At 51.2% G+C, this 12440-nt stretch overlaps 1 protein-coding gene across 10 annotated transcripts in view; it reads right to left on the bottom strand.

The window, feature by feature from the left end:
* LOC121672977 (myosin phosphatase Rho-interacting protein-like) overlaps nucleotides 1-12440 on the bottom strand; it is a 73939-nt gene that overhangs the window by 26284 nt on the left and 35215 nt on the right. For 5 of the 10 annotated variants that reach the window (XM_042045957.1, XM_042045952.1, XM_042045954.1 and 2 more), the window contains exons 6-11: nucleotides 10493-10703; nucleotides 9817-9976; nucleotides 9460-9729; nucleotides 3502-3643; nucleotides 2891-3007; nucleotides 665-721 (exon numbers count right to left, since the gene is read on the bottom strand). In XM_042045957.1, coding sequence (XP_041901891.1) covers nucleotides 665-721; nucleotides 2891-3007; nucleotides 3502-3643; nucleotides 9460-9729; nucleotides 9817-9976; nucleotides 10493-10703 — 957 coding nt within the window. Of the gene's footprint in view, nucleotides 1-664; nucleotides 722-2890; nucleotides 3008-3501; nucleotides 3644-9459; nucleotides 9977-10492; nucleotides 10704-12440 lie in introns of all 10 variants that reach the window. The other 5 variants (XM_042045958.1, XM_042045959.1, XM_042045960.1 and 2 more) reach the window with 3 other exon arrangements.

A 12440-nucleotide genomic window follows, 5' to 3' on the forward strand; every position in this document is an offset into this window, starting at 1 on the left:
GGCTGTCTATGGATGTGTCCTTGGACCAGGGGTACCCACAGTAGAGCCTGGGCCACCCACAGCCACAGGCAAATTGCCCTCAGTTGCCCTTGACAGCTGAGCAGGAGGGAAGGAAATCCAGGGAAGGGGTGGTTTGCTAACAGCCAGGGCCATCCATGCTGCCTCGGCACCAGTGCCCACTCCTAAGGCTCCAATAGGGCAGAACATCCTGCATCCCTTTGGCAACTGGCAGCAGGAAAGTGGCACCAGCTGCTTCTCTCAGTGCCATTTATTTATTTATTGGCCTTGCCATTTCCCTGGCACTCAGGAGACTTTACCTGAGCCTCATTTCTGACACCAAAGAGGTCGCTGGGTCACAAGGGAGATGAGACTAATAAATAGGGAACAGGAACATGAAACCTGTGCTGCCATTCAAGCTGCCCTGGATCCCTAGAAACCCATTATATGATATCCACCTTTGAAACCTCCCCCAGACAGAGCAGCAGGAACTCCCACTTCAAGATAGCCCAATACTGATCCACCCAGGACATTGGGGCTCCATCAGCACCAAGAGCTACTCCACGCGCAGCCAGTACAGCCAGGATGTTGAAGTGAGCTGCCAGAAACCAGGACTAACCACAGCACCAAACACTGACACGAAGGGCAGAGCTTTCTCCTGACTCACCTGCCCATCCTCATACTGTTTTGTCAACCAGCCCTTCTTGAAGTTCAGCAGGTCGGGCTGGAAGAAAGGAGAGAGGGATCAGGAGAAGAAAGAAGTGTCTGCACCCAGAAGGCAACAGCAGCGACTTGATAAAACCCAGCAGAGCAATAAAAGAGACCATCAACAGTTAAATTCATAGAATCATAGACCAGTTTGGGCTGGAATGGACCTTTAAAGGTCATCTAGCCCAAACTGAATCATTACACTGCGTGGTGGCTAAATGTTTGCTCCCAGGAGGAGCAGAGACCTGCTGCACAGTTTATTCAGGCTGTTCCCTTCCTACCATTTCTCCTGCAATTTCCTACTGCTACACCAGCATTACAGAGAAAGGATAAACAAGGAATTAGCAAGACTTCAGGCAGTTTTACCCTCTATTATATATTATGAAAGAAAAACTATGTGCTATTGATGCAAGGCTGCAGGGTTCAAAACAGGCTGAGTTCCCAAGGCTGGAAATACCGGGAATCCGAGCCCTTCACCACCCAAACGACACCTGCTTTTTCCTCCAATGTGGGTGCATGGGGATGTTGAATTCCTGAAAAAAGCAAGCAAGACAGCGTGGGATAACTGCTGCCAGCCCTTCCTCCCAGCCCTGCCTGTGTGCAGGGAAGGATGTGGTGGAAATGCTTTCACTCCTCCGAGGCTGAGCTCCTCCAGCTGCTCCACGCGCTGCAGAGTGGAGGAGGAAAGGACAGCAGTGTGTGAAATCCAGCTGCAGCATCTGAAATGGGCTACAGCAAGGGCAGCAATGGAAACTGGGTCTGGAAGCCTATTCAGTCAAACCTGTGGGGCAGCACATCCCACACTTGAGTGATCCCATGGTGGTGGGAACCCAGTCCTGCTCCACAAAAAACACAGGGGAAAGTAAAACACTGAATTATAGAATGTTTTGGGTAGGAAGGAACTGTAAAATCATCCAGTCCCAGCCCCTGCCATGGGCAAGAACACCTTCCACTATCCCAGGTTGCTCCAAACCCCATCCAACCTGGCCTTGGACACGTCCAGGAATGGGGCAGCCACAGCTTCTCTGGGCAACCTGTGCCAGGGCCTCAGCACCCTCACAGGGAAGAATTTCTTCCTAATATCTAATCTAAACCTCCATGACTTTCTTCCCTTCACTAGATAATGTGCCTTGCCACTTCATATGCACTTCTTGCACTTTTTATTCCCACCAAGAATTTAAAAATCCCTCTTGTGGCTGTACAAGTCTACAGGAAAAGCTCCAGAAACACCAACTACTGCATTTTTCTGTTAAGTCCTTGAATAGAAGCTGTCTATCCACATAAAATGCAACTTGTATTTACAGTAGCTCTGTAATCTATTTGAGAGATTAGCAAGTGTATTTATTTTGTCCCTACAGAAGGGTGGTGAGGGAGAGGAGAGCACTTTGTGTTTATTCTGTATTGTTTGCCTCCAGGTCTGGTGAGCATTTGAAATATGCAAAGGGAGGAAAACCCAGGAGGGAAGGTTCAGCTCCTCCTTGCAACCTTCATCCCACTCACACCCACTTCCAACTGCATAAACATCAAGGCAATGGCATTAGAAAACTGGGACATGTGCTTGCTCAGCCTGGTCTAGTGGATAGTGTCCCTGCCCCTAGCAGGGGAGTTGGAACAAGATGATCTTTAAGGTCCCTTCCATCCCAAACCATTCTGGGATTCTGTGATCCTACGAAAATACCTCAGTCATGAGGCTGGTCCCAGTCCAGAAACTGGACCGACTCCCTGCTGAGTTGGAAATGCCCTGCTGCAGCCTCTGCTGGGGGACACCATGGGGCAAAGAGCAGCTCTGGTCAGGTGAGGTGACTCCAGCACTTCTAGGATGACCTACAGCATGAGTATCTGACACATCACACAAAGCACCGAGGAAATGGGGTATTCCAGGGGAAAATAACCAGCAAAATGGGGTCTGCTTCCCCAGCTGCTGCTGTGCTTTAAGGAAAAGTGCTCCTTGCAAGACTCTGAGTTTTAACTCCTGCAGCAGGCAAAAAGTGTGGCCCTTCTCCAACTAAGCACCTGGTCACAACTGATTCAGGTTCCTGAATTCAGGATCCTGCAGATCTGGTGTATCTCATATCCTATGTGCTGGCTGCGAGGAAAGCAGCAACAGTCCAGTTTCCATGGGACCTGCTGGGAAGGGCCTCTCACGTCCTCCCCCAAGGCAGGGGACATGGCCCTGGTGGCTCACCGTCATAGACGACTCTGTGGACCTTCTGTCCAGCGACTTTGCCCGGCGGTGTGGAGACAGAGGTGATGCAGACACGTCCAGGATGGAGCCCACAGCTGCTCCTTCACAAGTGAAGTCCTGTGTGAACAGCATTAGCCCAGATCAGTGCAGGAACTAGGACAGAGTCCTGCTCTCTTGGCTCATGGCATAAAAATCTGCTTTAAGGGGCATCTCAGGCTCAGAACAAGTGTCATTTCCTTGGCAATACATTTTTTTGTCCTTTCAGGCATTAATTTGTTCCCATTATATCCAAGCATATCTGGGACTCTCAAACCTGTTTCTTTTGTAACTTCACCCTATCCTGATGTATCCTGCCATGCCAGATCTGAAGCTTCCCTTTGTATTTTGGAGAAAGGAGAAGAGACAGCCTTATTTTCCACTCTGATCTACACCTGGGCCAAAGGAGCAGAGCAGGAAAATTTGCACAAAGCACACACAACAGCTCAGCTCCTGCAGGAGCTGCCTACGACTCCAGATTCACACCCAGGGACAAACCCTGGAGCTAAACCCTCTATTCTGGGCTGCAGGACTCCAGGTTTCATCTTCCAGGAGACCTTGGGTGAGCATCTTACCCGTTTCCGTGGGAAAAGCCTCTTCTCGCTCCTGCCCTGCCGCGTCTCACTGGAAAGGGCGGCGCCTCCCGACACGTTCGTTTCCATGTGCTCTGCATTCTCAATATCTAGTGCCTCAAATTTCTCAATTACCTGGGATCTCCTGGAAAACAGACAAAAGGGAAACCAGAGATGGTTTAAACACAAGAGCAGGAACTGTGCGGAGCTGTACAACCCCACAAATTTAAGGTTGCAGAATTACTCAACCCAGAGTTCATGCACACCTGGCTTTTGGTCCCTGTTTCTCTGTGAGCTCCAGCATGGCCAAATCCAGGGTAAAAACCCCGATCTGACATCATTTTACCCACAAAGTGGGGAAAGACCTCACATTATTCAGCTCTGCAGGTAGCATCTTCTTCAGTAACTAGAAACCCCTCACAAAACCAGCAATCATTTTTTATTTGTGAATTTTACAACTCCTTGGGAAGCAGGGATTATGGAGCAGCTTTGGCTTAAGCTTTGCCTCTACCCTTTAGCACTGGGGCTGTCAATGGCCACCCAGAGCACTGACACATCAGACCAAGCTGGGGTGCAGAGGTAACGGCTGGCTCTGGGTCCCCCAGTGTGTTCACTGCAACAGGAACCCTCTGACAACTCAGCCTCACACAGGGAACAGCCACAGGACTGCATGGAGCAAGGGGTGTCCATAGGTGCCCCCAGACCACGGCTCTGGCTCACAGGATGCACCAGCTGAAGGGGTGTGAGGAGATGAGGAGCACCCTGTGCCATGGCAGGGCACTCCCTGAAGAACCTGGGGCCTTCCTCTCCTCTTAATTGGGCTGAAAATCCAGTCTGGACATGAGGGGGCACAACCTGGGCTCTCAGACATTGCCTTGGTGGCCCATTGCACCATGGCACTTGTGTCTCTGAGGACAGAGAACTATGAAGAAATGTGGATGGAGCAGGAGCCAATTCTCCTAAGGATGAGCAAACAGGTGCAATTAGAAATGCTGCTTCAGCATGAAAAGCTGCTTGCTGACCCACAGGAGAGGCATTTCCAAAGAACCTGCTGGTGTGTAAGTGTGCATTCCTGGGGGTTCGGGCAAGTATCAGTCTCATGTCTTTAATCACAACCTGGGAATATAAAGCAATAACCCGCCACCAGCACATGCCAGCTGTGCTCCAAGCTGTGAGGCTCAAAGTTCCGTTTCAAACCTCCCCCAAAAAAGCTCTATCCAGGTGGTTTCTTGACACAAAATTTGGACCCATGTGTGCCACATCCAAACTTGGGGCTGCCTGCTCTGTGTGAGCCTCTGATGTGCATGAAAATCACAATGGCAACCACATGAGGGGGAACAGGTTATCCAAAATAAAAACATTTTTAACACTTCCCACGAAGAGGAACAGCAGCTTAAGAGTTCAAAAACCATGACATGTTCAGTTTTCAACCAACATTTGCACCAAATTCCATAAATGAGACAACCAGTCTGAGCACATCCCATCCCCTGGGGGGGGCTGGGGCCCCCCACTGCTGCTCAGAGTCAGGCTGCCAGGACACAACCAAAGAGGAAAGGACAAAATCGGTGGGGAAGACTTTGCTATGTAAATTTAAAGATTTTTGATGCTTTTAGGGGACATCTGTTCAGACTCTGCTGCCTCCCAGTTTGCAAACTGGGAGTGGGCAGATCCTGGGCTCATGCAGAGCTCTCAATTTCCCTGGGATGTTCTGCACATGAGATGCCCGACATGAGCCAGGCTGTGAAGCATAAATCCATGTTCTGTGTTCGCTGACAGATAGGGAATTTTTTGGAGTCACATTTTTTTAACCCTTTTTATACTGGCCCAGCCTTCTCTGAGTCTCATTCAGGAGGGAGGAAAAGGTCCATGAATTAACATTATCTGTGCCCTGTTAGGTGAAGGTCTGAAGAAAAACAAATCAAGAGAAAAAAAAAGAACAAAAACCCAACCAAAAAAACATAAAAACAAAATCAAAAGCAGGTTGATTTCTCATGAAAGGGGCTGCACCACCAGGTTGTTCTACGGCTTGAGATTGAGATGAGATGGTAGCGAAGCAGGCGAAGTAAAGGTGGACACGTCACACAGCAACACAGCAGGAGAAGGTGGAGAGCAACAAGACCTGGAAGAAAACAAGGCTGGAAAATGAATGAACAGAAGAGGAAATTATATATCTGCATCTACATTCAAAACAAAATCAAAATCATTCCAGTCATTCGTCATCGAAAAAGGGAGGAGAAAAATAAATCACTGCAACCAAATCACAGCCCCAAGGGTTAATATCATCTGGATTACAGGAAAGAATCTTTTTTTTTTTCCCATTAGATCAACATTTCAGAGAAGTTACTGCCAGAGATCCGGGAGGGACGGGGAGGGAAGGGCTCTCCTCCCCTCCACACGTGTTGGATAGAGCTGCTCCCTCCGCACAGCAGCTCTGTGTGGACAAAACAAGGCTGGGACAGGTACGAAGATGCTTTTTAAAAGCTGCAGTGCTATTTAGTGCTTTTCAACTACAAAAGCTCATCCCAAGGAATTCCTCGGCCATGCAGGCTGTTAATCTTTTCCAGGCCACTAAACCCGGGCTGCAGATCTCAGCTGTTAGTGGAGGGGGTGTGCAGTGGGAAGGAAAGCTCAAAAGACCAGCACGAGCTGTCATTAAAGTCATTTTCTCTGATTGGAAGAAAGGGCTTTGTTTTTACTGGATTCATTCATTATTTAGCATCAAGAAAGATAGTGAGTGTCAGGAAAAGGAAGAGGAATTTCCCAAGAGGTCCACAAGAATGATGAGGATAGTTTTACAAGGAAAACCTGTATTTGGGAGAGCAGGCACTCCTCTGTATGGGGAGAAGCAGAATTCAGAGCAGAGCTTTACACCTCAAGAAACTCCAGAGAAGGAATTTGAGCGAGAAAAGTCTTTTAAGCAATTTCAGGCACTTCTGCTTTTAATTGCTGCTAGAAATACACCTCAGCCCCATACCACACTCCTACAGCAGAACTGGCTGACAGCACAGTGAACTCTTTCTAGTGTGAGAAGAACATGGGGTCAACTGGGAATGCTGTGGTTTTACAGGCACCCCTGGAACTGTGCACAAAAAGCCAAGTTTGTCAAACAGAAATCCTGAGATGTGCAGGGATTTATCCCTGCAGCTGTAGAGATCCTCTGGGACATGGGGACTGCTGTCTAAGGACATTCCTGCAGCTCTTTTCAGCTGTGATTTTGTGTGCAACACTTCGAGATTCATCCATGGGGTTTCCAAAGAGCTGCCCCTGCCCTTCTGCCCTAGGGATGGGTCTAAGAGGGGAGATTGGAGATGGCTCGACCTCTCTGGCCTCAATCCCTGCCCCCCCAGGCCAGTGGGACATGCTGGTGGGTGCCATAGCCCCATCCTGCCACATGCCAGCAGAGGGAACTCGCACTCTGCCGCTCCGCCAAAATCGTGGAGATTATCTCCTGTTTCCTGACTCCTGGTTCTGAGTGGCTGCGAGCTCAGACGTCTGCATGGGGCATGGAGGCAGCACCAGGTATAAATGGTCAACACGGAAAATTCCTGGACTTAAATCACGTAATATTTCTCACGATAAGGAAACAGGGCAAGAAGCCTTGACAAACTGCTTTATCTGGAGCTAAGCCATCAGGTGTGGCACTCAGGATGCAACACTGGGTACCTAAAATAATTCTTTTCCATCCACAGCCCTGACACTCGCACTGATTTACACAAAAAAATGGGAGGAAGAGCTGAAAATAACTGAAGAGCAGATCTGCACGATGCTCAGCTGGTGCCTGTGGGGTTGGCATGGGACAAGTGTTCCCAGACATGTTAGTGGGTTACTGAGAAGGATTGTTACAAATGGTGTTATACCAGGGGGAAAAAGCCAACCCCACAGCATGGAAGTGAGTTATTGTATCTGCCCAACCTCAAACAGCACAGTCTGAGCTCAGAGGAGAAAAATGAGAGGGATATGGGGACTAAGTAAACTCAAGTTTAAAAAGCAGCCAAGCCAAGCTGTGCAGGGTGCTGAGGAATGTTAATTCTCTGGTGCGACACTGGACAGTATCTCTGTGCCCTGTTGAGTCCACTGAGCTCCAACATGGCTGTCCCAGCTCCAAGACACACGGCCTCTCTGCCCACACCATCTGCACTGGCCAATTCCCAGGTTACTGGAGGAGAAAATGTGCCCATCCTTAAACACCCACTGAGCCATCCCTACTCATGGCACATTCCTTCAGCACCATGGGGCTGTGATCCATGGCCAAACCCTCTGGCAGGTGGGGACCCCTCCCCCTGCTCTCTGCCATCACCTGCCTCCCAAAAGCTGGACCAGGCTCAGCCCCACGGGCAGCAAGATCCCAATGCCTGGTGCAGCTCCTGCTCCCCTCCCTACACCCGTTCTGCTCTGATAAAAGCCCTGGGCTGATACAGGGGAACTGCTGCCAATACTGATAAAGCAAAGAAAACTGTTAACAGCCCCAGCTAGGCTGGGAAAAACAGACTTTCCCTGGGAAAAGGCACCCACCAGCAGGCAGTGAGGGGGGCTGACATTAAAAAAGGACAGACTCTGGCAGCAATGTCCTCTCCCAGGCCCTGTTATCTGTTACAAATCTGTTTCCCAGCTCCGTGCAGGATGATCCCAGTGCTGCAGGATACCTCAGGGTTGGAGCAAGGGACTGTTGGCACTGGAGAAATGCACTGTCCTGTCACACTGGGGACAGGCACTGGCCAAGGCATCCTGTGCAAGCGAACACAGCAGGGACACAATGTCACCCACAGGCAGCACCAGCTCAGCCTGAAAACCAGAGCCACCAGCCTTTTCTCGGCTAGGGTGGCCAAGGTGGGATTCTCCTCCTCCATCCTGGGGAAAAGCCAATTCCCAAGGCAGACAAAGCCAAACCCAAGCTCTCCTCGTTTATTCCCAGTCCAGCACTCCCTGCACACGGTCTGGGCCAGGCTTGGGATCCTCCTGCCGACTGATGGCACCAGCATAAGGCTGTGCTGCACATCCCAGACCTGCTCCCAGCTCTCGGAAGCCGGTCTGGAAAACAGTCCTTTAGGGGCTGGGAAGAAACAGAGGAGAAGCTCCCACTGAAACTGTGCGAGAGAGAACATGCCCGGAGGAGAACCAGGGCAGGAAAATCAGACTGGCAGGCGGCCCTCTCGCCTGGAGCCTGTCTCCCAGTTTGCTCCACTGCCCTCACTGCACAAATGTGTCTCTCCCAGGGCGAGTGGCCCGTCCTTGGCCTCGCAGGGAGCGCACCCGGCGCGCGCTGCCGACGCCCTCCCCGTCCTCCTCCGCACTAAGCTGTTTTGCAGCCCGCTGAGCCCTGCCTTGGCACTGCACCCGCCTCTCCCTCCTCTCCCAGATTAATGCCGTGACATTTTGAAACCTCTCTCAGCTCATTAGGCAGTTGCGTAAGGCACCTGGCACTAACGCCATTAGGAGAGCTAACCTAATTAATGGTGCCGGCTGCCAGCGTGTGCCGCGCCGGGAGGGGCCGGCAGGGTGGGCTAGATGGCAGTGTGGGCATCCACCACCACCCAACACCAGGGTAGGTTTAGATTAGATAGCAGGAAGAAATTCTTCCCTGTGAGGGTGGTGAGGCACCGGCAGGCGTTGCCCAGAGAAGCTGAGGCTGCCCCATCTCTGGAAGTGTCCCAGGCCAGGTTGGACAGGGCTTGGAGCAACTTGGGATAGTGGAAGGTGTCCCTGCACATGGCAGAGGATGGAACTGATCCAACCCAAATCATTCTATATCCCCAGAGCAGCCCAGCAGGATGACACCTGCCCACTACCACTATCAAAGACATCCCACCACCTGGTCAGCGTGGATGGGCACCCTTAAACCCAGGAACACTGAAAAACAGAGGCTCTACCCAGCAAACTCCACCTGCTCCATCCAGGCTGTGCTGGGGACGCAACCTCACTGCTGCTGGAAGCATGCAAGCAGATGAGCCACTCATCCCTTACCTTCTCTCATTCCCAAAGAGCCGGGCCACTTCTTCTCTCCCAGGGCTACGAGCCCGGGTTCTCCGCTCTAGCCGCTTCCTCTCCACCTGGAAGGCCTCACGATTACTGATCCTAATGGCCTTGGGAACGTCGGCCAGGGTGGTGTACTGCCGGCTGGCTTTAAAAGAAAGGGGACGCCCCGATTTTTCAGCTCCCCTTCCTACATCTCTGTTGCTGGAGTCCTTGTGCATGGGGCAACTGCTCTTCGAGTCCAAGGAGTTCAGAGAGAAGCTGTGAATCATTCGGTCGCCTGATCGGATACCTGGGGAAGGAAAGGGCTGGGCATGCTCCTGTGAGGGCGATTTGGGATAACTGTACCTGTTGTTCGGGGTGCTGGGGCTGGGCGGGCTTGGCGGGGGTGGCAGTTGCTGCTCTTCCAGCTTTGAGTCTTGTTTGGTCTTCTCCAAGGAGAAGTACCCGCTCTCCACACGTGTCTTCCGCCCGCAGTCTATCCGGTCTCCGTTCATGGAGCTCTCCCCTAAGGGACAGAGAAGTCACCGTGCTTGGTTTCAAGTCCAAGTTCTGCTTTTAAGAAAGAAACACCCTTTTTCCACCCAGGACAGGGGCAGGTATGAGAGCAAAGTTGGTCTGGGCACCAGTCCCATGCTGTGCTACCTCCTGCACCCTTGGCTTTTCCACCCTGACCAGCCCAAATGCCCATGGAGATGGTGGGATAGTCTGCAGGGAACTGGGGATGCCCATCCAACCCTTGGGTCAGGTTTGTACAGGTTAAAGATCTGAACTTTCAAACCAAGAAATAGGCAACTGCAGTCACTGCTCTGCATCCATTTCCATCCCTGTCCTTCCCAGTCCGGCAGCAACCACAGCTCCATGGGTGCAAGGCAAGGGACGCCTCACTGCAGAAAACATTCCCCAGCTGAGTGGGAAGATAAGGGAAATGTCCCCAGCACTGCGACCTGTCCCCAGCCCCCATTGTTCCACGGAGAACAATGGCACGACCATCACAACCAGTGCTGGCATCCCCATCCCTCACCTTCCTTGCTGTCCAGCACAGGATCCTTCATGGAGCTGGCAGCCCCAGCCTGGCCTTGCATGGGGCTCTGGGCTGGGCCAATGCCACTGCCCCCATCTGCTTGGTCTTTGCCCCTCATTTCTTCCTGCCAGAGTGTGGACTTGGTGGCAGGGACCTTCTCAGCACTGGGAATGTTGCTGCTGGTCACAGCCATCTTAGCAGGACCAGGCTCCTAAAAAAAACAGGAGACACAGGAAGTTTTTTTTAGAGACTTTGCCCCAACTCCACACTCAGGGTCCCCAAGGGCTTGACCCCAAGGTGTCAGTTCCACATTGGTGCTGCCAATGACACATCACAATGGGACAGGGATGAGACAGTGACATGTGTCAGTGCTTTATACTTTTTTAAACATTCCCCATCATCTTCAGTGCTTCTCTGCTAACAAGGAGCTCTGGAGTCCATCAGATGATGGATGATGCCACTTTGGTGGCCACAGCCCAGCCAGCCCACGTTCAGAGTGTGACCCAGAAGAGGCAGCAACTTTTCCAACTCCTTCCTTGGCTTTGTTCATTAGCAGATGTTTTGCTGTTGTCCTATTAAGCTTCTGCATTCACATATTATTCTTCTTAAAGCCACCAATAAATCAATGACAATTAACTGCCCTTCCGATTGTGGGACGTTTTCCAGCTGCTTGTTCCCTTTCCACGGAGCAGGGGGGAATACAGGAGTGCACGAACTGGCAACTGAAAGCTGGGAACAAGGGCTGCAAAGAGCATCCTCTCCATCCCCTCCTCCCACATCAGGTGGGCTTTAGCCCTGCATCTCCATTGGCAGTTGCAGGGCTGTGCTGGAGCCACCAGGGATCTCCCAGGGAGTGGGTCCTGGCTCCATGCACAGACATGACAAGCAGCAAATGACCTCAGTTTAAAAAAAAATCCCCCTGGGGAATTTCACACTAAAGGAATGCAGTGTTGGAGGTAAATGATCCAGAGTTCATGGGCATCTGCTCAAGGGGACCCTGCTCAAGCAGAGGATCGGGCCAACCTCCAAGGTCCACCAAACACTCTCCTTCATTGATCCAAGCCCAAAGCTAATCACCAGCTCAGGATATATATCTTTATGTATCTCCTACACACACCCCCACGTAATTATTTGTAGACATGTATTTAATGAGGTAGAGATGTGGGCCAAAAAGAAGTCTGAGAGGGAGCAGAGACATTAACTCTCTGCTGCTCAGGGGTATGAACAACTCCAAAAGGCAGAATGCACCAAAATCGGCAAAACCGGCCTCCAGTTGCATGAGGTGTGTCTGGGCATGCTCTGCTTACCCGAGCCTGCCACACCCCTGTGCAAACCCAGGGCAGAGCCTCAAATCCCACATTTCAGCCCCAAACCCTGCCTCGAGTTCCCATGGGCAGCAGGCAGGCACGGACATCGCAGTCTCTCCTGCTGCCTGCACTTCACCAGAGCACGGCAAAAGCTGCAGGAGAAACCTGCCTTTTTCCTCCTAAAACTGCAACCTACTTGCAAAGCAAAGTGAAAACACCTAACACTCCCTGTCAAAATCAGCAGCAGGAGTGGTATTCCCTGCATTGCTCCTACCCTGGTGATTTTGCAGAGGGATGATGCAAAATGATGGGGAGAGTTGGAAATGACCTTGATGCTCCAAGAGCATCCAGCTGTAACCAAGCTCTGCTCTGCCACAGACAAGCAAGAACTTTGTGAGAGTGAGAAAAACCAAGAATATAAAATTCATTTTTTATATCACAAAGGTGTCCACCCCTCCCTAAGCAGCTCTAAGACATGATCTACTGCCTGATTAGTGTGTGGCCATCTTTAAGAAGAGCGCAAGCTTTCTCCACCAGCACACGGAGAACAAGCTGAACAGCAGCCAATTTCAGGAGAGGCCATTTCACAGAGGAGAATTTCATGCTGATTTTCTCCTCAGCATCCTCTTTCCTTCCCTGGA

The sequence above is a fragment of the Corvus kubaryi genome, unplaced genomic scaffold (genome assembly GCF_017639235.1).
Source record: "Corvus kubaryi isolate FWS band 111438036 unplaced genomic scaffold, C.kubaryi_AGA036_p1.0 65067, whole genome shotgun sequence".
NCBI lineage: Eukaryota > Metazoa > Chordata > Aves > Passeriformes > Corvidae > Corvus > Corvus kubaryi.